The 25,345-nt window shown below is 37.2% G+C and overlaps 4 protein-coding genes and 2 pseudogenes across 7 annotated transcripts; 2 read left to right on the forward strand and 4 right to left on the reverse strand.

Annotated features, from left to right (window-relative positions):
• The first annotated feature begins 3,181 nt into the window (after positions 1–3,181).
• Positions 3,182–4,009, forward strand: LOC125222053 (Late embryogenesis abundant (LEA) hydroxyproline-rich glycoprotein family). Its single transcript, XM_048124461.2, has one exon. It carries the CDS (start codon positions 3,208–3,210, stop codon positions 3,907–3,909), a length of 702 nt encoding a protein of 233 aa, XP_047980418.2. The 5' UTR covers positions 3,182–3,207; the 3' UTR covers positions 3,910–4,009.
• Positions 4,010–4,720: 711 nt separating this feature from the next.
• LOC125222044 (putative UDP-3-O-acylglucosamine N-acyltransferase 2, mitochondrial) lies at positions 4,721–7,893 on the reverse strand. Of its 2 annotated transcripts, none has more exons than XM_048124445.2 (10): positions 7,624–7,893; positions 7,215–7,422; positions 6,496–6,572; positions 6,302–6,351; positions 5,991–6,055; positions 5,811–5,862; positions 5,672–5,742; positions 5,450–5,516; positions 5,121–5,192; positions 4,721–5,031 (listed from the first exon to the last, which is right to left on the reverse strand). In XM_048124445.2, the coding sequence occupies exons 1-10, from the start codon at positions 7,751–7,753 to the stop codon at positions 4,951–4,953; spliced, it is 873 nt and encodes a 290-aa protein (XP_047980402.1). In that variant the 5' UTR covers positions 7,754–7,893; the 3' UTR covers positions 4,721–4,950. The 2 variants fall into 2 exon arrangements, with proteins under 2 accessions (XP_047980402.1, XP_088921957.1); XM_089065831.1 differs by having other exon boundaries at positions 7,215–7,485; positions 7,624–7,763.
• Positions 7,894–9,152: 1,259 nt separating this feature from the next.
• On the reverse strand, positions 9,153–11,756 carry LOC125188055 (cysteine-rich receptor-like protein kinase 26; annotated as a pseudogene). The gene is made up of 7 exons (XR_016135673.1): positions 10,988–11,756; positions 10,612–10,722; positions 10,423–10,556; positions 10,121–10,331; positions 9,810–10,047; positions 9,593–9,746; positions 9,153–9,512 (listed from the first exon to the last, which is right to left on the reverse strand). The product of XR_016135673.1 is annotated as a cysteine-rich receptor-like protein kinase 26 (transcript).
• Positions 11,757–12,368: 612 nt separating this feature from the next.
• On the reverse strand, positions 12,369–15,297 carry LOC125188065 (cysteine-rich receptor-like protein kinase 26). The gene is made up of 7 exons (XM_048084809.2): positions 14,415–15,297; positions 14,016–14,144; positions 13,808–13,929; positions 13,508–13,718; positions 13,178–13,415; positions 12,961–13,114; positions 12,369–12,888 (listed from the first exon to the last, which is right to left on the reverse strand). Exons 1-7 carry the CDS (start codon positions 15,211–15,213, stop codon positions 12,520–12,522), a joined length of 2,022 nt encoding a protein of 673 aa, XP_047940766.2. The 5' UTR covers positions 15,214–15,297; the 3' UTR covers positions 12,369–12,519.
• A 1,043-nt stretch (positions 15,298–16,340) lies between these two features.
• On the forward strand, positions 16,341–24,389 carry LOC125188076 (cysteine-rich receptor-like protein kinase 26; annotated as a pseudogene). Its single transcript, XR_016135860.1, has 8 exons — positions 16,341–16,351; positions 21,558–22,347; positions 22,821–22,932; positions 23,014–23,147; positions 23,236–23,446; positions 23,539–23,776; positions 23,841–23,994; positions 24,075–24,389. The product of XR_016135860.1 is annotated as a cysteine-rich receptor-like protein kinase 26 (transcript).
• LOC148931706 (cysteine-rich receptor-like protein kinase 29) lies at positions 16,917–19,708 on the reverse strand. The gene is made up of 7 exons (XM_089065822.1): positions 18,813–19,708; positions 18,602–18,742; positions 18,396–18,517; positions 18,110–18,320; positions 17,783–18,020; positions 17,552–17,705; positions 16,917–17,483 (listed from the first exon to the last, which is right to left on the reverse strand). Exons 1-7 carry the CDS (start codon positions 19,603–19,605, stop codon positions 17,118–17,120), a joined length of 2,025 nt encoding a protein of 674 aa, XP_088921948.1. The 5' UTR covers positions 19,606–19,708; the 3' UTR covers positions 16,917–17,117.
• Positions 24,390–25,345: the final 956 nt, after the last annotated feature.

Here is a 25,345-nt window from a genome sequence, read left to right on the forward strand (position 1 = left end):
CTTTACACAACGGAGTGTCAGATTAATATTCTTATGAAAATTTTGTAAAATTTAAAATAGAACATTTATTGTTCGATTAATAGATTGGGGGTTCGAGTTATTATCGGCCTTGATAAGGAACCATTATTGATAATAAAGAATCTTTAAAAAAGAAAGGAAAAGAAAGTGAGTATATTAATGTTGATAAAAATATTTTGCCGTTTAATTATTTTTGAATTATTGAGAATTCAGTCACATGTTTCTTGTAGTAAATTAGGGATCTAAACTGACGTTTCCCCGTGTATATGATACTTTTTCGAGATCTCTTTCGTCAAAAAGAAAATAATAAACCTTTTCTTTTCGTCCCAATCTCATTGTTGTTTAATAGAGTATATACTACATGTCATTAATGAAATATTTTGAATTAATACAAAAACTGAAATATTGACAGAGGAGTGTTTGGAAAATTAAATTAAAACTATTAAATCATGCATGTATATTTGTATATGTAACATTACTATATCTTAATCTGAAAGAAGTAATCGAGTGTTTGTATAAAATAAATAAGAATGAACTTTTAGAGTGACAGTAATGATAAACTTCGAGGATTAAAAGAAGTTTGTCTCTCTTAAAGAAACAATTAGACATTTTTTCCTCTCTCAAAACAATGGCTTATACGCTGCTCACATCATACATATTATGTGAATATACATATTATATTGTTTTACTCATTATACCGTCTTATTTAATAAAAATATAAAAAAATATTATATTCACATAGCAATAAATTAATTACTATTTATTACTCTTTCTTTCGAAATTCCACAAAGGCTTGTTTGTTTGGTAGGATTTTATTTTGGAAAAATAATTGACTACTACTAATTTTAAAATTTCTGTATTTGTTTGTTTTTTTTTTTAAATAAAAATTATTATTTTCTAGTATTTTAGTTATTTTTTATTTCAAAATTCTCATGTATTTTGGTGTATGATATTTATTTTCATTATTTTATTGAAAGATAAACTGTATGATATTTTACTAGTGTTACTATTATTATTTCTATTGATAATTACTAAGCACGTTTTAATGTAGATTTTAAAATTGTTAGTCCTAAAAAAGTAGGTGAGTAATGTTGTAATACTCAACTTCCTTTAAAAGTTATTGATTCTCTTAGAGATACTTAGAGATAGATAGGAATAATTATCATTGGATAAAAAGAACAGAAGGATTTTGTTGTGAAACATTAGTAGGACATAAAATTTGTCAGACACAGAAACTGAGAGGATTGGGAATAAAATATAGGGAATAATCTGATACACAGTTGAGAAAAACGAAGTGCAACATATCAAAATGTGATTAAATAAATCAAAACCGATTGCCAAAATGCCAACGTTTATAGAAGAATGAATTAGGATTTGTGAAATTGTGACTGGGAAATCTTCTACAATCGCATGAAATTGGGGCTACGAATCGTATAACTTCAATTTGAAGGCTACAAATTGATATTATTAATATTAATAAGTAGGAGGCTATGGTATAATATAATATCACCTTCTTATAACTATCATTGATACGCGACTTAAAGGACTAGAAACAAAATTTCAAATAATATCGATTCTAAGACATTAACGTATTAGAACTATTTTTTTGACGAAGGCACTAATATAGTACAAAAATAATCAATATAAAAAATAGGATTTCTGTGGACGAAGGCACTAACTAATATAGTACAAAAATAATCGGATAGAGAAGAAGAGTAATTTAGTAAACAAAAATAAACGGATAGAGAAGGAGAGAAAAAAAAAAAAAAAACAAAAAAAGCGACGCTGAAGAAAATACAAAAAATGAGAAATTAAACGAAACAAAAAAGTGACGGATATACGTAAAAATTGCAAAAAGTCGATTTGTTACCAAAAAAAAAAAAAAGTAAACATATGAATATAGTGATTTCTATGTTGCAAAGATATAATAAAAAATTCGTGATTCGATCATAATTTATCCTAATCAAATTCAAAATTCATCATCAAATCATGGCTATATTGTGAGTTCCTCCTTTGTGTATTATAATTTATAAATCACATTTTGGCTATGATTGGGTCGTGAAACACTAGTTTTTATCTTCACTGCTTTAAAGAGAGCGTTATATTGCTAACTCAATACCTAAATATTCAAATTAAGGGCCTAGATCATCAACCACGAAATGTCAGATCAACAAAAAACGTCAATAAAGCCATATGATTAATTCCATAAAATATCAATAGGGGTATTAATGTCAATTAACTACATGTTTAGTTATAACTAACTTTTAAAAGAAATCCCAAAACGTTAAATTCATATAACATATATCAAATTAAAGATAATTTTATAAGGATTCCAATGATATCATACATGCATATGTTCTGACGTCAAAATTTGAAAAAAAATTCGAAATTTTTTCAATTTTTTCGTAAAGCAGAAATGTCAACATACTATATAAAATATGTCAATATAATACATGTAGAATGTCAATATAAGCAATATGTTAACATTCTTAAAGCATTGTGTTGACATTCTCAAAGCATTGTGTTGATATTTCCGAAACACTATATTGACATTTTCATCTAAAACCCTAATTTGGCGTTTTTATTTTATCTTTTTAGATTTTATTAATAAAAACGAAAATTACACGTGGCAAATTGTAGACCACACGTTTTCTAAAATCATATGGCCTTAAATTAGTTGTAGTTAGCAATTAAGTGATGAGTTAGCAATTGATCACTCCCCCTGCTTTAAAATTGTACTCCTTCCGTCCGTCATTAGGAGTTTCGGTCACTTTTGCACACTCGTTTTATAAAAATGATAATAATAGTTAATGTGGAGAAATGGTAAAGTAAGAGAGTGAAATAACTTAGTTAAGACTTTGTCAATATTATTCTTTCTCTTACTTTACCATTTCTTCACTTTAACTATTTATTATCATTTTCACAAAACGAGTGCACAAAAGTGACTGAGACTCCTAATGGCGGACGGGGGGAGTAATGGATATTTTATCAATAAAATTATAATGTTTAAACTTAATACATGCCATTTCATTTAACTAAGGCCTAAGGGAAAATTGAATATAGAAGCTATGTATACTTGTCGTATAGAGGCGAACCTAGTATCGTAATCCAATCTTACCTCGTCCTTCACAAAAGGAATAAGATTCCTTTCTTTGATACTTTCCACCTCTTAACCAACATTTAAACAACATGCAATTGCTTAACCGGCCGGAGAAAGAAGCAATGTGGTCGGAGCACCACATCCCGATCGAGCCAGCCAACCCGCAGCCGGTGAAGCGCCACCACTCGGCCCACTACTACGCCCACCGCGTCAAAGAGAGCCTCACGAGACGCGCCACCAAGGTGTTCTGCGCCGTGTTTCTAACCCTCTTCCTTGTCGTCTGCGTCGCCGCTTTCATCCTCTGGCTCACCCTGCGCCCCCACCGCCCCAGATTTCACGTCGAAGAGTTCTCCATCCCGGCATTGGCCCACGAAGCCGATTTTGAGAACGCTGCCGTCATTTACAAAGCGACAGCGCGTAATGCTAACCAGATCATCGGCGTTTACTATGACTCCGCACAACTGGCGGTTTACTATCAGGAGCAGATCATCGGCGATTCTCCCATCCTTTTTCCGTTCTATCAGAAGCCGAAGAATACGACGATGATTGAGGGGCAGCTGAGTGGCGACACCCTAAGGGTGAGCGCGCCGCGGTGGCAAGAGTTCGTGGCAGACCTAGGGAAGGGCGAGGTGGTTTTCCGGTTCGACATATCAGCGACGATCCGGTTCAGAATATGGAGGTGGCATAGCAAGCACCATAAGATGCATGCTCGTTGCCCCGTCGGAGTGGGCCCCGATGGCTTCATCTTGCCCCATTACCGGGACAAGAGGTGTCCCTTGTACTTCTCCTAGGACAGCTGACCCAAGAATTTAATGTTGCTTCATTGCATTTTCTTTTTTCTAAACCATGTACCAACTCATTTCAACATCTATGAATTAATGCTTATAACTACTATCCTATCATATCATAAACACTAGTTAATTGTGAAGAGATGAAAGGCCTTGATCTTTCAAACTTCCATCTATATATATTATGCACTCCACTGATAATTCATTTCTAGTGTGGAGATAGATGGCTTGGCGCAGACTTGATCAAGATCGACTAGTGATCTACTACTGGTTCTTTTGTGAGGTGAGTGTGGTGAGTTTGGTTGGAGTGGCTCTATGGCTCAGCCTCACTCCAAGAAATCCCCGGTTAACGATTTCACATACAACAACCGCCACCTCTATAGTCGTCTGCCTCAAGATATTCAATCCCAACAGTCACATAGAGATAGATTACAGCGGAATAAGCTTCAAGCTGTACGCCAGCAGCAGTGTCGTTGCGGCCAACTCTACATCTGGTTTTCGTCAAGGCTACAAGAACACTACACTGTTCCACATGCCCATACAGTCCAAACAAAAGTTGTGGAATGCTAGTTCAGATGTGGGATTCAAGCTCAGGGTCGAAACTGCTTTTAGGTTTCGGATTATCAAGTGGCGGACCAGGGTCCACCAGATTGCGTGTGAACAACAATTCAGTAAAGCCAGCATCAAGGGGACTGCAAAATGCACAGATAGTTAAAACCAGAAACTGAACTATCTGCTACGGAGAACTGTATCATAGAGTTGAAAAATCAAAAACATTATTTTTCTTTTTCTGTCATTGTTTGTTTTGAAGGAATTGCTGCAAAAGGAATTTACTGAATTTTTTTTTGTAAAGAACAAAATATAGTCACAGAACATGAAAAAAGTCATCCTCACTAATGAGTGACGAAAGAACAACCGAGTCCTCTTATAAGCTGCAACCAACAGTCCGGGCTTATGAATCCACCTTATCGATGATCTTCATAACCTCCTCCAACAGGACCGAGTCAAATATATTATACTTTGAATACATATGTCTGAATCAAGTTACTTCTTTTTATTTTTCCAAAATTCTTTTGAGGTTTGGCGAGCAGTGACAACTTGCTTTCTCCACTCATGAATAGGCATCTGCCAGTTATAAGAAAATTTCTAATATAAAAATGGTGTCGAGCAAACTCATTTTGATGTTCTAACAATGAGATAGACGAAATTCTTACGGCAGGGAAGCCCCCATAGTCCCCTGCTTCAGAGATGTTCTTGGTTACACAGCTATTAGCAGCTAGCCGGACCTACATTTCCAGATCATCAACAACACAGGCATTCAGAATCATGTCTTAAATTGGACTCGTATTCAATATCTTTAGATCTTACATATTACATTTATATTAAATTGAAGGAAACAGCTATAAAGCAGAGGTACCTCAGATATAACATATGGAATATTTAAGAAAATTAAAAATTCACATTTATTTTCCAACCTCTTTGGGGCATCGTACAGTGATGAAACACTAACATGTTTGAAACAGTAAGTTATCCAGAATTATACCTTTGATGCTACGCAAACATGATCCTTGATAGAAACTCTTCCACCTAATATCACATAATCTCCAATCCTGATTGGAAACAGAGTAAAAGCACATTCAAGATTCTGAAAACATTTGAAGGTTAAACTAAAACCTGAACCTCAAAGTTTGAAACAGACTGCAGCTGCACTCAGAAATAAGTTCTAGGCTCCAACCAAGAGAAAAGAGAAAGAATAATAACATACGTCACTGAACCTGCAACTCCAACTTGTCCGCATAGCATACAATTTTTCCCTATTTCCACGTTGTGACCTATCTGCAAGTGATGACATAAATTAACTTTGATCTGAAGTAACCACAATACTGCAGGAAAATGAGTCACACCTGTACCAAATTATCGATTTTTGTGTGATCCCCAACTGCAGTGTCTCGCCAACTACAGGGATAAATTTTCATCCAAGATCATACATAAATATAAATTCGTAAGAGATTCCCACAGCCTAAAAGCTATTATGGTAGGAGAAATGAAATAGTTGGGACTGTTGAAGTCATGAGAAATTTAACCTGCCCCTGTCGATGCATGTACTAGCACCAATTTCCACATAGTTGCCTATTCTTGCTTTCAAGCACTGGAGATTGATAAGAAAGGTTCTTCATAAAATTTGTAAGGAAATAATGAAATATGGGAGAATGTAGTAGTAAACAATTTCCCCTGCATTAACTGGTGCCCCCAAATCCCAGAAAATAAGGGATTCATAAATCAAATAACAACAGTGAAACATAATCGAAGTTCAAGAAATCTGAAACCCGAGTCATCAATAGTTGCTAAGAATTTAAGTCTAATATCATAGCGAGACGTATAATTCACAACTTACTTGAGGCTTCTTCACCATAAGCCCTTGTTCATCAACGAAAAATCCAAAACCTACAAAAAGCCATATCTCAATGCCACTTAAATTAAATGTGAGCAACTCTGCTCATATGCTAGGAAAATGTAATTTCAGACAAGTCGAGATATGGATAGATAGTTAATAGCCGCCCAAAAGGTTTGAGACCAAGCAGGCCTCACCATCTTGACCAATGCAGACCCCATGATGAATAACACAGAAATCACCAACTGTGCAATTACTCAGTACAACGTTATAACTGAAGAAAAATAGTGGACGAGTCAAAAACAAAAAATAGGCAGAAAAATATACTCATACTTTCTTGATACAAGGAAAAAAGCACAAAGTATTCACATAAAATCCTGAGTGTGGCAAAAAAATCTGTATTGTGACAAAATCCTTTCTTAAACAGCAAACACGGAACAGCATGTTAACAAATTCAGATGGCAATGAATTACTGAAACCAAAACAACATTTTTAACAAATCCAGATGTTTGCAAGAAACCATGATGCATGTTGAATAATAAACCCAAAAAGCAGCTATTATCAGCCTATATGTCCATATGTCAGGGATATCCAATACAATTAAAAAAACGTTCTTTATCGGTTCACAGATTCTCGTTTTAAACCTTAGTAGTTCTAGCGATGATGTAGTAGTAGAAGCATACCTCTTTGTCTTAAGTTTTCTCAAAAAGGAACAATCACTACCACATTTTCAGTTCTAGTATGTTGGTGTTTGTAAAAAGTTGGCCCAAGTTTGAATCTAAAGAAAATTGGGAATACAAGAAAAAGTCGGTGCATATATGGTGTATTAGCTGCATAGTGTAGAGTGAATTTTCAAGCCGAGCAAATTAAGCTTATCTTAAATCAATGAAACTCTAGAACAAGAAAACTGGAGTACCCTGTTCTTGTAGATTGACCAATTGTTACAGCAGGTCCAACAACGCTTCCTGTCCCAACGTGGACATTTGCACCCACAACAGATTCAGAGTGCACCACTGCTCCGACCTCTATTCGAGCACTTGGATCAATACAAGCAGATTTGTGAAACAATCCTCCGCCATTGCACCATTTCTGAAAATCTTGATATTCCATCTTGGCATCCTCACCTAATTTTGCATTGAAAGTGGTAATTGACAAGCAGAATATCTAAGCTTGTACACAGAAAATCACTGCGTCGAAACAAAAAAATTGACACTGTATTGCGGCATTTTCACAAACAGGTAGTAGTACCTAGAATCGATTACTGAATATGGGATAAATACACAGTTAGCTGGGTTTGATGTGTAACGAAATAATAACTGATTTACCTGTATTTTGAGTTGTGCAATTGGTTGAAACGAGCCTTGAGAATACGATAGCTGCGTCACTGGATTTAGGAATCAATGCGGAGATTTTAGGTTCTGAGAGAGCGATTAATTTGGCAAAACGCATTGCCATTGGCAAACCCTAATTTTGAGACGGATATGCAATTTCAACAGGAATTCCACCAAGCTTTCGTCTCCACTGTAAATATAAAATTTCAATTATCCTCAGCTACTACCATGTGTGAGATTCTTTCTCCTCGAGAACAAAAGTTTATTTTGGAGGGATCATCTATGTGAATAGAATTTTATTTATTTTAATTTTATTTTTTGCATTTTTTTAATTTATTTTTATCTTTTGTATTTTAGTAGTAGTTTCTATTATTTTTACTATAAATAATACTCCCTCTGTCCCATTAAAGATGACCCACTTTCCTTTTTGGTTTGTCCTAACCAAGATGACTTATTATTAAAAATAAAAACCTCTTTATCTCTACTTTATTCATCTCCCTTACTTTACTCTCTCCACTTAACACATAAAATAAAGTTGCATAAAATCTCGTGCCGCCCAAGAAAGGGGTCATCTTCCTTGGGACGGAGGGAATAATAAGATTTTTATTAATAACTAACCTATTTAATTTAATTAAAAATAATATTATATATAAATGAGATTCATGATCCATTCATATTTTTCTATTCATTTTATTAATATTTGTAAAAGTTTGTGCTGCCAAAAAATGAGCTCTCGACAAATATAGAGAAACATTTTTCTTTAATTTTATTTAATAATATTGGAATTACTTTTTGTTATTTAATTTTTTTTAATGAAAATAGCCTCTGAAAGTCCTATAAAAGTAATTTCAGTCTAGATTTACGAATAATCTTTGCTATTTAACCATCAGCATATTGTAGGGGGTCGCAACGCATAAAATTAATGAGGTTGAAATATATTTTGATTTTGATTTTGAATTTAAAGTTAATAACAAATTCTTAGTTCATTATTAGTGCACTTACCCCCGTCAACTGGAGTACGACTAATAAGTCAGTCATGTCATTATTAACAAAAGAATAATAGTCCCAAGTATGATTATTAAAATAAATAAATAAAAACTCCCATCCATTCTCTTCCATATCACAACAATATGGTGATAGACTATTACTACTATGTGTTGCTATGATCTACTGGTTCGAGGCAGCCTCGGCCCAAATCCGCTGCCAAAACAACCGAAACTCCACAAGAATCACCACCACCACATACGCCTTAAACCTCAACAACACTCTCACCGATCTATCCCGAAACGTGGTCGACACCGGCTTCTATAACGCCTCCTCCGGCAACGGCACAGACACAGCCAACGCCGCCGTCCTCTGCCGAGGCGATGAGAAAGATGTGTTCTATCCAAAATAAACAAAGAATTATAATGATATGATTATTTATATAAAAATACGTGTAAATAAGTAAACTGAACTATTTTAGGTCCAGTCGATGCAGTTTTGACATGATACGAAAACACCATTCAAATACGTACGAAACTAATATAAACATTTTTGGAGCAGAATCAGCGCGGATGTAAGTCGGTAATGGAGGCATCATTTCACGAGGAATGGAGAGCCTGCTGATATGGCCGAGAAGAAGTATTATGGTGAGAATTTGTAGAGTTGTGAACCAGTGATGCAGTGTAAAATGCTGGCTGCGAAGGCAAGTTTAAGGTTATGGAGGAACTGGTTAGCATAAGCACCACAGAAGCCATGGTTGGCCGATCCGCCGCATCTTCCTGAACACACAGCAAACCAATATGGATGCATCTCAACATCTCATTTGTCGACCCCGAACCACTCCTCAAAAATGGATCCACCACTTCTCCGCCTCTTCCTTCTTGCCAACTTTCCCAAGCCTGCAACATTCATTAATCTCACTTTTCAGTCGCTAACTATAGTTAATCGGTCAATAAAATGTTATATGTTTAACACTTACGAAGCTCAGGAGGTCTCCTACGCTGTCATCCCTGCTTCGAAAGCCATTGATTTTTCGGCCGCTGATGATTTCAAGGACTAATACTCCAAAGCTGTAGACGTCGGACTTGATTGAGAACTGGCCTTGTAATATGTACTCTGGCGGCATATAACCGCTGCAGTTTACAGTATTTAGTATTCTTGTAACTCAATAAAACTGATTAAATTGTGTAACTTACTATGTTCCCACGACTCGGCTTGTATTTCCTTGCGTTTCATCTTGTCCGAACAATCTCGCCATACCAAAGTCTGCAATCTTGGGTCTCATCTCACTGTCTAGAAGTATATTACTGGCTTTTAAATCATGGTGAATGATTTTGAGACGAGAATCTTCGTGCAAGTATAGGATTCCCCTCGCAATACCTCCTATAATCTTGTAAAGTACATCCCAATCCAAATATGAATGCCTTACCGAGTCTGTGTTTCCAAATGAAAAATGAGTTAGCTTATGTTCACATATGATTAGGTAAGTAAATAAGTTGAATGTTACCAAATATGAAGTTATCCAAGCTTGCATTATGAACAAATTCATATACTAGCAGTTTCTCCATTCCTTCCAAGGCAAAACCTAATAACTTAACTAGATTTCTGTGTTGAAGCTTAGCCAATAAGAGAACCTCATTCTTAAATTCGATATCACCCTGCCCGGAATCCTTCGACAATCTTTTCACGGCAATTTCTTGAGCATTAGGAAGTTTCCCCTGGAATGATGCACAACAAAATATGTCTTTAGTTTTTTAATCTGTTAGACAATCACTCTTGCTGTGATCTATTTATATGGAGAATATCTACCTTGTAAACAGCCCCAAATCCACCTTGGCCCAACTTATTATGATCAGAGAAATCATTTGTTGCGGCTTTGATTGTGCTGAAAGGATACTGCAGAGACTCGACTGCGCTAATCTCGTCGACATCTTCAAGAAGTTATGAAAAAACATTTGAGTCCAATACTTTAAATTAAAGCATGTAGTGTGCAACAAAGATTAACTTACTTTGGTTTCTGTTTCTTTCTCCTTCTTAGAAAGATGATAGCAGATACAGCCACTATCAAACACACAACAACTACAACCACAATTATGGCAATAGTTTGAGCTGTGCTACCATTTTTCTTTCATGCCAAAAAAAAAAAAACAGAATTCAGACAAAACAGGGGAAGAGCTCATTTGATCTACAAGCCCAAACGCAAGAATTCAGATCTATAAACCCAAATTCAAACCACAAAACTAGCCTAGTCAGCACTAATAATATTAGAGATCAAAGATGACAGCTTATCTCAAAAGACTAATCTATTAAGAGAGAAACACTAGAGTCTATAACAATGGACTACGAGTTTATAACATAAGATAGAGTGATAGACAGTTAAGATTACCTGACGGCGCAGGAACAAACTCTAGTTCCTGAAGCCTAGTCTCATTGAAAAACGGCATGGTCTCGAAACGAAGTTCACAACTGGGCGTAACGACTCTACCCCCTCTTCTCCCTTCACAGCATTGCGGGATTTCTGAAGTGACACCAATCAAACAGCTAGTACACTCCTCCGATGACAAATCCGGGGTGCACTGAACTAACCCGAAAATCATTTGAAAATCGGGTCCAGTTACATTCCCAGCTGCCACCTTCCTTGAAGACGGGCTTCCAGTGGCTCGTCCATGAAGATCATCAATTAGCTTTCTCAGATCCTCCCTAAACTGCACTGGACTCGTCACGTTGGCTACATTATAGAAGCTGTATCTTGGACTAGTCGCCAGAGCCCCGTAGATTGTTTCATTCGAGTATTGTACCATGCAGAATTCAACGAAGCGCATTCCCTCCTTCTGAACCGGGCACGAACTCACGAGATCGGCCCCTACGTTCTGTACGCATTCGCGGCACACGTTGAGTTGGACGTCGCCTCTGCACCACGCGACGACGTTGACTCTGTCGGCCCCCTGCCCAGTTGAGGCGTTGTAGAAGCCATCATTGCCGATGTCTGTTGAGAGAGAAGAGAGAGTGGTGTTGAGGTTAACGCCGTATGCGCTGTTGCTGCTGTAATTGCCGTTGCTGCCGCTAATGGTTTGGCCCAAGGCTAAGAGATCTGTCTGCATCAACAACACCATCAACCACACTAACAATCTTCCATAACTCATACGTTGAATACACTTGTTCTGCAAATTATAGAACATATATAAGTTGAGAATATTTTAATGCAATTCAACTTATTGATCAAGGTTTCTTCTGTTCTTACACTCGTTAAATCCTGAGTTTGATACTTACTTTTCTTCATATCAGTATTATTCAAATAGACACCTTGATTATTTTGACTACTATTTCGACCTTGACAAACAACTGAATTTGTCGCAGCGAGGAAAAGTTACGCAGATGAAATGTTCATTCTTGTGGTGCTAAGTGCTAAGTAAATACTCCCACCGTCCGTGATTAAATGTCTCATATTTGATCGTCACGAGTTTTAAGAAATTGTTTGACATTATGTAGTAAAGTGTGTAGAAAAGTTAGTGAAATGCGAGGTCTTACTTTTTTATATTGATTTTATAATAAAATGAGAGTGAAATGAGTTAGTGGAATGTAAATTTAGTGGAATGTAAAAGTGAAATTAGACATTTATTGACGGACGGACAAAAAAGGAAAAATGTGACATTTAATGGCTTACGGAAGGAGTAAAATTAAAGAATTGTAAATAAATGTCATCATCCTTTGTACTTATTATAAAGAGTCATGAGACGAACGGTAGGCCAGGTCCACACTCCAAATCATTCAAGTCAATTAAATCAAATGGTACATAACAGTTACACGATATTAAATTAAATCCAATTAGAGCACTACAGGGATGCAATGTTGACATGATACGAAAACACAAAATACGAAATGAATATATACTTTTTTGGAGCGGAATCAGCGCGGATGTAAGTCGGTAATGGAGGCATCATTTTGTGAGGAACGGCGTGACTGCTGAGAAGGTCGAGAAGAACTCTTCTGGTTAGAAGTTGTGGAGTCGGAGTTGTGAATTAGAGACGCATCCGAACCATAACCACTTCCACTGGAAGCGTAAAATGCTGGCTCTGAAGGTAAGTTTAAGGTTATGGAGAAGCTACTCAGCATAAGTACCACAGAGGCCATGGTTGGCCGATCCGCAGGATCTTCCTGAACACACAGCAAACCAATATGGATGCATCTCAGCATCTCGTTCATCGAACCCGAACCACTCCTCAAAAATGGATCCACCACATCTCCACCTCTTCCTTCTTGCCAACTTTCCCAGGCCTGCAACATTCATTAATCTCACTTTTCAATCACTAACTGTAGTTAAGGGGTCAGAGTATGATTAGTACTTACATAGCTTAGGAGGTCCCCCACGCTGTCACCCCTGCTTCGAAAGCCATTATTTTTTCGGCCACTGATGATTTCAAGGACTAATACTCCAAAGCTGTAGACGTCGGACTTGATTGAGAACTGGCCGTGTATTAGGTACTCTGGTGGCATATATCCGCTGCAGTTTATAGTTTTTAGTCTCTTTGTAACTCAATAAAACTCTTTAAGTTGTGTAACTTACTATGTTCCCACAACTCGACTTGTATTTCCTTGCGTTTGATCTTGTCCGAACAATCTTGCCATACCAAAGTCGGCAATCTTGGGGCTCATCTCTCTGTCTAGAAGTATATTACTGGCTTTTAAATCACGGTGAATTATCCTGAGACGAGAATCTTCGTGCAAGTAGAGTATTCCCCTCGCAATACCTCCTATGATCTTGTAGCGTCTATCCCAATCCAAATCTGAATGCCTTACTGAGTCTACATGTCCAATTGCAAACAAGTTAGCATTAATATGTTCACATATCAGTAACTGATCTGTTGTGTGTAAGTAAATTAAGGATAAATGTTACCGAATATGAAGTTATCCAAGCTTGCATTTTGAACATATTCGTATACTAGCAACTTCTCCATTCCTTCCAAGGAAAAACCTAATAGTCTAACTAGATTCCTGTGTTGAAGCTTAGCTAACAACAGAACCTCATTCTTGAATTCCATATCGCCTTGCCCTGAATCTCTTGACAATCTTTTCACTGCAATTTCTTGACCATTTGGAAGTTTCCCCTACAAACACATTATTTGTGTTTAGATTTTGAATTTGTTACACCCTTACTTTTTCCACACTAGTAGTAGTATTGTATGTTCATATCTACCTTATAAACAGTACCAAATCCACCTTGGCCCAATCTATTATGATCAGAGAAATCATTTGTTGCAGCTTTGATTGTGCTGAAAGTATACTGCAGAGATTCAGCTGTGCTAATATCGTCGACAGCTTCAATAAATTATGAAGAAACATTTGAGTCCACTACGTGGAACAAATATAAAGCCCATGTGTATAAAAAAAGATGAGTAACTTACTTTGAGAAATTTCTGTTGGTTTATGTTTCTTTCTCTTTCTTAGAAAGATGATAGCAGATACAGCCACTATCAAGCACACAACAATTACAACCACAATTATGATAATAGTTGTGTTACCATTTTTCTTTCCTGCAAAAAAAAACCAAAAAACTAACGTATTGATTCAATTGGTCCAAGATGATAATTCAATCTCAATATTAATCAATCATACTCCATACATGAGAATTCAGAGAGCTCATTCGACCAATAAACTTAAACAGTGAATTTTGAATTCGCCCCAAATATAAGAATTCATACCAAAAGACTAGCCTAATAAACACTAATGTCAGAAACCAAATTCATGTCAATTGAAGTACACCGAAAACAGAGTGAAACCTTAAGATAGGCAGTTATGATTACCTGACGGTGGTGACTGTGGAGGCGGCTCGATAAGAGGAGGAGACGAAGGAACAAACTCTAGTTCCTGAAGCCTAGTCTCATTGAAAAACGGAGCGATCTCAAACCGAAGATTGCAACTTGGCCTGAGGACTCTGCCGCCTTGTTTCCCATCACAACATTGCGGTATTTCCGAAATGGCACCAACCAAACAACTTGTACAATCCTGTGATGACAAATCCGGGGTGCACTGAACTAACCCAAAAATCGTCTGAAAATCGGGCCCAGTTACATTCCCAGCTGCCACCTTCCTCGTAGACGAGCCGCCAGCGGCTCGTCCACGAAGATCATCCAGCAACGTCCTCAGATCATCCTTAAACTGCGCTGGACTCGTCACGTTATTTACATTCCACAAGTAGTATCCCGGGCTAGTCGCCAGAGTCGCGTAGACGGTAGCATTCGAGTATCGCAGAGTGCAGAACTCATCCCAGAAGACTGCCTGATTCTGAACCGGGCACGAATCCTCGAGCCTGGAGACGCCGTTTTGCACGCATTCGCGGCACGTGTCGAGTTGAGCGTCGCCTCTGCATAGCGCGACGGCGTTGGCTCGGTCGGGGCCCTGCCCAGTCGAGGCGTTGTAGAAGCCATCGTTGGCGATGTTTGTAGAGAGAGAAGAGAGAGTGGTGTCGAGGTTAGCGCTGTATGCGCTGTTGGTGGTGTAGTTGCCGTTGCTGCCGCAAGTGGCCCTGGAGAAGTCCTGGGCGCGGACATCTCTAGGGATCAACAACACGAAGAGCCCCAATAACAATCTTTGATATGTCATACTTTGAAGTTTGAATGAATGCAGTTGTTCTGCAATTTTTAGAACATAAGTTGAGAATTGTTGGATGCTACCTATTTCTTATCATCCTGACTAAATTATTAGTATTATTCATGGTTGGTCAAACAGGATTCTTTTATAATTTAAAGTCTACATTTGCAGCTCTATTTTAAATTAAAGTAGGTAAGCTTTCGAGAATAGAGATGATAATATAACCATAATAATTACTCAAAAAAAAAAATTGTAGCACATTCTATTTAAATAGTATTCCCTTCGTCCCGCTTAAAATGACATGTTTTCCTTTTTAGTTTGTCCCAACTAAGATGACACATTTCCTTTTTTGCTAACTTTCTCTCTTTAATTAATACACTCAACTACTTTTTCTCACTCCTATTAAAATATCCATCTTTCTTCATCTCTCTACTTTAATACCTACACCCACCTTCTTTCTCTCCAATTAAAAACTTTAACCAATAACTCCTAAAATTCCGTGCCAGTTAAACAATGTGTCATCTTAGCCGGGACGGAGGGAGTACTTGTTAATTTATCGGATGTTCCAGAAGGGACAAGTAAGTTACGAGGCCATTTCCAATCATTCATGTTTATAACCTCTTTTAGTCTGATCTTGTTAAACTAGGTGTTTTTTGCTATTTTTGCTTCCTTAGTTCTTTTGTATTTTCAATTGCTCACCCATTTTACTTATGGTTTGAGCTCTTATTTTGTTAAGTATATTTTTAAAAATAATTCTAACAAATTTATACCAAACTCAAATACTCCTATATTTTTTTAGTACATATCATATCAAAAAGTTTATTCCAACCATTAACAAAGTTTAAATAATTTTTGAATATATGTTTCGCATATTTTTTGCAATAGCTCTGTATTTGGTGTTGTTTAATAGAAAAAAAAAGGTAAAAATGAGTTTGGATATAAATTGCAGTATGATTGACGAATTTTTCTACTATAGTAAAATGAAAATTTGGTGTATAATTGGAGAGATGGTCTAATAAGATAATTGTTGGAATTATACAAGCGTGTTGTGTTATCTCCGGGTATTACGTGATTGTGTGGAAATTCCATATTTCCATTATATTAATCTCCCCACCTATTAGGTTTTCGGCCTAATTCTCATGATGCTGATGTAAATAGAAATATCATTATTGACTTTGAACAATTTAATTTGTTCTTAGGGTGTGAATTTATGGGTATTGAATTTTGATAGAGACAGCACTACGACAAGTTGCCTCGGGATTACAGCTGTGCATTGACCGAATCAACACACGACTTTTTGATTATTTGCCCCACAATCTACATTCCGCGTTATCCGTTGACTTGACTATTATTTGTCCTATCAACTTATTTCACAATCAAGACAATTTAAAAAATAATCAAATCAAGGGCATTTCCCTAAATAATTAAATGAATTCTTTTTTTTTTTCCTGTTTGGTTTGTTTGATTGATATATAAAATGAACATTTCTTAACAGAGAACTGGGAGAAGAAGTGCATGTTAGAGCAATATAAAGGTTTTTGTGATGGATCAAGAGAAAATATATCGGTTAGGAAAAGTCTTATATGAACTCAAACATGCACCCAGAATTGACACTAAATAATTAATGAATACTTTGGGCAACAAGGAATTGTCAAGAGAAAAAGTGAACCTAGTCACTACAAAAAAATTTATGCTTTTAAGAAAGAAGTTTGGAGTAACCTAGTAAAAAGAGTTGTTGAAAATTAATATACTCCTAATGAACAAATGAGCCATCTACTACTATTACTATTATGTAGATATAGATACATGTATTTGTGTAGTTCATTCCTACACCGGTATAGATAGGATGATGCCAACACTTTTTATTTACCCAAACACTCAATATTCAACAAGAATCCTCTACGCAAAGTATCGTCTCATCGCGGATGTAACTCGGTGATCGAAACATCATTGTTGGATGAATGATCTGACTGATCAGCTACAGAAGTTCGGCTCTGCACAGTGTTGATGGACTCACGCTCCCTCGAACTGTAATATGAACGTCGGCTAGTATAACCGCCCGATGCATAAAATGCAGGCTCAGAAGGCACAGCCAGGCTTATGGACGCGCTGCTCAGCATGATCACAACCGATGCCATGGTCGGCCGCTCCCCTGCATTTTCTTGAACACACAACAAACCGATATGCATGCACCTCAGCATCTCACTCATTGAACCCGAACCGGATTTCAAACCCGGATCCACCACATTTGCTGCTGTCCCTTCGCGCCAGTTTCTCCATGTCTGTAATATTGTGGATCATTAAAATGTTCCAATCTGACTTTCTCAATGAATAATAATGAAGTGCTTACGAAACTAAGGAGGTCTTCCACGTTGTCCTCCCCACTGCGGGAATTGTTGCTTTTGCGCCCACTGATGATTTCTAAAACCAAAACTCCGAAGCTGAAGACGTCGGATTTGATTGAGAACAGGCCATGTAATATGTATTCCGGCGACATATATCCACTGCAATATATACATCAAGTTCTTAGAAACAGAGATGACATGATTGATTAGTTATAGAAAATTTTGGTGATACTTACTATGTACCGACAATTCGGCTTGTATTTCCTTGAGTTTCATCTTGCCGGAATAATCTTGCCATACCAAAATCAGCAATTTTGGGATTCATCTCTGTGTCTAGAAGTATATTGCTAGGCTTTAAATCACGATGAATGATTTTGAGTCGAGAATCCTCATGTAAGTAGAGAATACCCCTCGCGATACCTCCTATGATCTTGTAACGTCTCTCCCAATCCAAATGTGTGCGGCATCTTTTATCTACAACTCCAATCACAAGTATTATATATATGATACAAGTTCTACATAACTACTGTAGTGTATTGAGACAACTAAGAAAAAAATGTTACCAAATATGAAGTGATCTAGGCTTGCATTTTGAACCAATTCATATATGAGAAGCTTCTCCATCCCTTGTATGGAAAAACCCAAGAGTCTAACCAAATTCCTATGTTGAAGCTTTGCAAGTAGTAGCACTTCATTTTTGAATTCCACTAAACCTTGTCCTGAATCTCTTGACAGCCTCTTCACTGCAATCTCTTGACCATTTTCCAGCTTCCCCTGATTTCATCATATCATAAAATCATTTAAATTTCTTCGAGTCACCTAAAATTCGCAGTCTTGTTAAAAAATTACCTTGTATACAGAGCCAAATCCACCTGCTCCCAGCTTGTTATCATCAGAGAAATCATTCGTCGCTGCCTTGATCGTGTCGAAAGGATATTGCAGGGATTCGGCCGTGCTAATCTCATCCACATCTTCATCAAATCAAATAATTTGAAAATCCATAATTTCAACATTCTCTTGAGCAAATATGAAGAAGAAGATCATCAAATACTTACTCTGATAAAGAACTTCTTTTGGTTCTTGTGTTTTCCTCTTCCTTAACCAGATAAAAGCAAAAACAACTAGAATCAAGCTCAACACAACTGCAACCACAACAATAAGGATAACATTCCTGGTTGTATTACCATCATCCTTCCCTGAAAAAATCAAGATGGTTTAGTTTTGCTACTTATCTGCAGTAACAAAAACCGAGAGAAGAAAAAGTACCAAACGAGGAAGGAGGTAGCGCGGGTGGTGCAGGAGGGGAAGGAGGAGACGAAGGGTCGAACTCTCGTAGCCTAGTTTCGTTATAAAACGAATATATCTCGAAACGCATTGTGCAGCTGGGGGAGATCACTCTACACCCTCTCTTCCCATCACAAGCAGCAGGTATATTAGCATTTGCATTAATCAAGCAGCTCGTGCACCCCTCTTTCGTCAAATCCGGGGTGCATTGAAGCAACGCGAATATGTCCTGAAAAGCCGGCCCAGTTTCATTTCCAGCCGCAACTTTTCTAAGAGCGCCTCCATCAGCAGCATTGTTACGTAGCCGTTCTAACAGATCTCTCAAAACCTCCTCGAACCGCTCGGGATCCGTCGCGTTGGCCACGTTCCACATGTACCACATGGGGAAAGTCTCCATTTGTCCGTAGAATGAGGCGTTGGAGTAACGGACCATGCAGCGTTCGTCCCAGCGGATGGCTTGCTTTTGGTAGGGGCAGGATCGGAGAAGCTCTTCCCGGGCTTCTCCGATGCAGGTGCGGCATTCGCTGAGCTGGACGTCGCCTCGGCAGAGGACGGCGGCGTTGGCTGTGTCTGTGCCGTTGCCGGAGGAGGCGTTATAGAAGCCGGTGTCGACCACGTTTCGGGATAGATCGGAGAGAGTGTTGTTGAGGTTGACGGCGTAGGCGCTGTTTCTTGTGTAGTTTCCGTTGTTTTGGCAGCTGACTTGGGCGGAGGCTAACTGCGCTGCCTCGATCGACAAGAATATGGCAACAAATAAAAATCTTTGATGATTCATGGCAAAAAATGATATGGAGTTTGGGAGAATGATGGATGCAGGGGCTCTTGATAAATTGGAACTCTCGTTCACAGTCCAAACTAGATAGGACTGATTAATTTATTACTCCCTCGGGTACATATTAAATACTCTCATTTTGCCTTTTTTTTCTCCCAATTCTCATTAGTTATCTCATTTTAGTTTTACTCCCTCCGTCCTTTAAATTTTATCTGACTTTGACCGGACACAAGTTTTAAGAAATGTAATCAAAAGTTAGTTGAAAAAGTTAGTGGAATGTGAGTCCTACTTATTTTATACTCCCTCTGTTTCACTATAGTTGAGTCATTTTTCAATTTCGAGAAATTTCTTCATAGTTGAATCATTTCCATATATAACAACTTTTTTCTCTTTCTTACTTTACTCTCTCTTACTTTATTCTCTTTACTTTATTCACTTTATACTTTATTCTCTCTACCTTTTCCTCTATCTTACTTTTTTATCTATTTATTTAACACACCCAACATTCCTTTCTTAGGCTCCGTGCCCAATAGTTTCGCTTCAACTATAGTGAAACTGAGAGAGTATTAGTTTTATAATAAAATGTGAGTAGGAATGAGTTAGTGGAATATCTGATTGACTAACAAAAATAGTAAAACAGTGACATTAGACAAATTTTATGGGATGAACGGAAATAGAAAGTTGGGACAAACTTTCAGGGATAGGGAGTACTATTTTGGACAAGTACTGAATTTCATATATCACTTACCCATTCTTCTCAAAATTATTAGTATATAAATTTATGACACATATTCTAAATACTTTTTCCTCTTATATTTTCTTAACAAATTTATAATTAGATTATTTTTATTTTAATTGTGAGGGGTTTTATTTAATTAAGCTTTGCATTTCAGTTAATATATTTAGCTAATTTGTTGGTTGAGTGATTCACAAAATTTTACTACTTTTGTCAATAACGCAGATTTTATTTTAGCTATAGTGGTATTTTGGTTATCTAAACAAATGACTTTTTAAATTTACGGAGTCGTCAATTTTAGAAAGAAACGTGTCCAATGGGATATATATACTAAACGAAAAGTAAAATTTCATATCGTGTACCTCTTGTGTACCATATGTTTCAATTTGACTTAATGATTTGTGAGTGTAGACTTGGTCTACCAGCGCTTTCACGTGGTGATATTTCTAGCGAATGGGATTGAAGCATGTTAGACAAGGTCGTTGGGGAAGTTTCCCATCATTTAACATTTCAAACGTTGCATTATACTCCCTCCGCCCCATTAAAAATGATGCATTCATCTTTTTTGCACGAGATTTTATATATTATTGTTTTGTAATTTAATAGGGAGAGAATAAGTATGAGAGATAAAAAATGACAATCCAAAAAGGAAAACATTTTCATTTTTAATGGGACAGATGAAATATATAATTGTTAGTTAAATCGGGACTTCTATTTGTGGACATACTAAAATAGCAAATTGAGACTCCACACAGAGGATTGTATACAATGATCGTTTAAAAACTTCAACATATTTGAGATTTCATGTAGTCGAATGAATTGTAACTTGTTGCAACATACAAGATGAATTTCGTATCAATGGATGAATTTTACTGGAAATTTACTACATCCTCAAATGTCTATGTATTTATTACACAATTAAATTTTGTTGAAAAATCAGAATTAGGATACACGTGATTAGTAATAGTACTATATTTTTTCAGCTATTGACTCTTTATAACAGTATAAAGATTTTTTCAACCGGTTGGCACCACAAGGGTGAACATTTCATCCCTCGCTGCGACAAATTCAATTGCTGTGTAAAATTTCAAACTTCAACGTACGTAGTAATAATTTAATAAAGGTAATATAAAGAAAGAAATTCTACTTCTATAAAACTCACGATTTAATAAGGGACTGTAAAAACAGAAACCTTGATCAAAAAGTTCTGTATTCAAAGTATGAGTTATGAAAGATTGTTGGTGGGGTTGTTGGTGTTGTTGATGCAGACAGATCTCTTAGCCTTGGGACAAATCTCTTGCGGAAACAATGGCAACTACAGCAGCAACAGCGCATACAGCGCCAACCTCGACACCACTCTCTCTTCTCTCTCTACAAACATCGACGAAGATGGCTTCTACAACGCCTCAACCGGGCAGGGTCCCGACAGAGTCAACGCCGTGGCGCTATGCAGAGGCGACGTGCAGCTCAACGCTTGCCGCCAATGCCTGCAAAAAGCCGGCGCGGATCTCGTAGATTCCTGCCCTGTTCAGATGCAGGCCTTCGGGTGGGATGGTGATTGCACGTTGCGGTACTCAAATGCTACCGTCTACGGGACTCTGGCAACTGCTCCCGCATACTACGTGATTAGTCCACAGAACGTGACGAGTCCAGACCGGTTTAGGGAGGCTTTGAGAGTGTTGCTCGATGATCTTCGTGGACGAGCCACAGGGGGCTCGTCTGCGAGGAAGGTGGCAGCTGGGTATACAACTGGACCCGATTATCAAACGATTTTCAGTATGGTTCAGTGCACCCCGGATTTGACATCGGAGGATTGTAATAGTTGTTTGGATGGTGCCATTTCAGAAATACCGCTATGTTGTGAAGGGAAAAGAGGGGCTAGAGTCCTCAGGCCCAGTTGTTATGTTCGGTTTGAGTCCACTCCGTTTTACAATGAAACTAGGCTTCAGGAACTAGAGTCCGTTCCTCCACCTCCGCTTACGCAGCCAACGCCATCAGGTAATCACACTGTCTTCCTTTTGAGTTAAGTTAGAGCATTCGACGTGGAAGAGTTTGGGGGACTGTGCCGCTCAAGGCGTTCCGGTAGGCGGCGCCATGCATTGCGGGTGGTGGGGAGGGGGTTTTATAATTATTCGGAATAAAAACAATGAATATTTTTTTTTGGTAGCACACTTTTTTGTAGAAAATTTCATTACACATTACACTACGTACTACTTCAGTTACTTTATCTCTTCATCTCTTGAACTTCACCAATTTTAGTATTAAAACTCATGTCATAACGTCTTGTTCTAATTAGAGGACGAGGGAGTATAATTAGGGAGTTAAAACAATGAAAATGATAAAAGTTAATAATTGATTCGTATCATAGTTCAACTTATATGAATTTGGACATGTTTGTATGTGGTTAATTTTTATAGGGATTGAACTAACCATCTAAGACCGATTCAGTTAATACATAAGTTTTCTGGGGGTTTTTTCGCAGGAAAGAAAAATGGTAGCACAACTCAAACTAGTTGTTGTGTGCTTGATAGTGGCCGTCTCAGCTATCATCTTTCTGAAAAAGAGAAAGAAACATAAATCAATGGAAATTCCTCAAAGTAAGTTACTCATTTTTTTTTATATACACATAGCCTTTATTAATTAGTTTAAAGTATTGGATTCAAATGTTTCACAATATTTTCTTGAAGCTAGCGATGGTATTAGCTCAGCCGAATCCCTGCAGCATGCTTTCAGCACAATCAAAGCCGCAACCAATGATTTTTCTGATCATAATAAGTTGGGTCAAGGTGGATTTAGGATGGTTTACAAGGTATGTAGATATAAATATTACTACTACTAGTATGGAAAAAGTATGGTGTAACAAATTCAATATCTAAACACAAATAATATATTTGTAGGGGAAACTTCCAAATGGTCAAGAAATTGCAGTGAAAAGATTGTCGAGGGATTCTGGGCAAGGCGATATCGAATTCAAGAATGAGGTTCTGTTATTAGCTAAGCTTCAACACAGGAATCTGGTTAGACTGTTAGGTTTCTCCTTAGAAGGAATGGAGAAGCTGCTAGTGTATGAATATGTTCAAAATGCAAGCTTGGATAACTTCATATTCGGTAACATTTATCCTTAATTTACTTGCACACAATATATCAGTTATTGGTATGTGAACATATCAATGCTAACTTGTTTGCAATTGGACATGTAGACTCAGTCAGGCATTCAGATTTGGATTGGGATACGCGCTACAAGATCATAGGAGGTATTGCGAGGGGAATACTCTACTTGCACGAAGATTCTCGTCTCAGGATCATTCACCGTGATTTAAAAGTCAGTAATATACTTCTAGACAGAGAGATGAGTCCTAAGATTGCTGATTTTGGTATGGCAAGAATGTTCGGACAAGATGAAACACTAGGAAATACAAGCAGAGTTGTGGGAACATAGTAAGTTACACAACTGAAAACAGTTTTATTGAGTTACAATAGAACTAAAAACTGTAAACTGCAGCGGTTATATGCCACCAGAGTACTTAATACACGGCCAGTTCTCAATCAAGTCCGACGTCTACAATTTTGGAGTATTAGTCCTAGAAATCATCAGCGGCCACAGAAATAATGGTTTTCGAAGCGAGGATGGCAGCGTAGGAGACCTCCTGAGCTTCGTAAGTGTTAAGCATGTACCTTTTTGACACCCCTTTATATGTAGTTAGTGATTGAAAAGTGAGATTAATTAATTTTGTAGGCATGGAGAAGTTGGCAAGAAGGAAGAGGTGGTGAAGTGGTGCATCCATTTTTGAGGAGTGGTTCAGGTTCGGGTTCGGGTTCGGGTTCCACAAATGAGATGCTGAGATGCATCCATATTGGTTTGCTGTGTGTTCAGGAAAATGCAGCGGATAGACCAACCATGGCTTCTGTGGTGCTTATGCTAAGTAGCTTCTCCATGACCTTAAATATACCTTCAACACCTGCATTTTATTCTACTGTTGGTTGTAACTCGGATCAGTCTTATCGTTCTTCGACAAATTAAGCCTCCATTACTGACTTACATCCACGCTGATTCCCCCAAAAAGTGTGTTTTTATTCTATTTTTCTTCTTTGCCAATAGTAATGCTAGTTTATTACTCTGCTCTCTTTTTGTAAAAATGATTAAAAATAGTTAAAGTGGAGAAATGGTAAAAAAGAGAGACAATAATGTAGATAAGACTCTTCTCTATATTATTCTCACTCTTAATTTATCATTTCTCCTCTTTAACTATTTTTTATTATTTTTACAAAAAGAGAGCAGAAAAGTCAATGGGACTGCTAAAGCGGGACGGAGGGAGTAGTACCTAATACAATTTCTTGTCTATTAAATTCTTTTTTTCCTTAGTTTAATATTTGAGTTAAACTCTGAAAATAGGATTGCACCTTTTAATTTCGAGTAAGAAATCATTTTTTAAAAACATGGTAATTTTATTTATCTCATTATCATATCCCTCTGTTTTAGGCAACTTGACACATCTCTTTTAGACACAAGATTTAAGAAATTTACGTTTAAAGATTATGAAGAGTGAATAAAGTAAAAAATAATAATAATAAGAGAGAAAAAAAGAAAATAAAGAAACTGACTAAACGGAGGATAAATCATAGAAATCCTAGTTATTGTGAATACGGAAATATTATTATTCAAAATCAACTGCGGCCCAAAAACAAATAAACGCTATTTATAAGCGTCTGGAAACCCTAGAAATTCAAAAGGAAATAAAACGCAAAAACAAAATTAAAAATAAGTCCGAAAAATAGTAAAATGTCGTTTTCACCCCCTAAATGTTGTTAGATGGCCAAAATCCATCGTCCATCATCGGTGAGTTCAATTCCAAATCACGATTCGCAAGCACCGAGCGAATTTCAAGTCATTCTGATGCCGCATGTTTTAGCCCGATTTCTACGTCCGGACTGCACCACTCCGTCTGCGAATACGAGTCCCATTTGTTTCTGGCACGGGTTTTAAGAATTGTTAAGAAAAGTGGGTGG

This window comes from Salvia hispanica, chromosome 2, assembly GCF_029641045.1.
Source record: "Salvia hispanica isolate PSC_SH4W2 chromosome 2, Shi_PSC_v1, whole genome shotgun sequence".
In the NCBI taxonomy this organism is placed as follows: Eukaryota; Viridiplantae; Streptophyta; class Magnoliopsida; order Lamiales; family Lamiaceae; genus Salvia; species Salvia hispanica.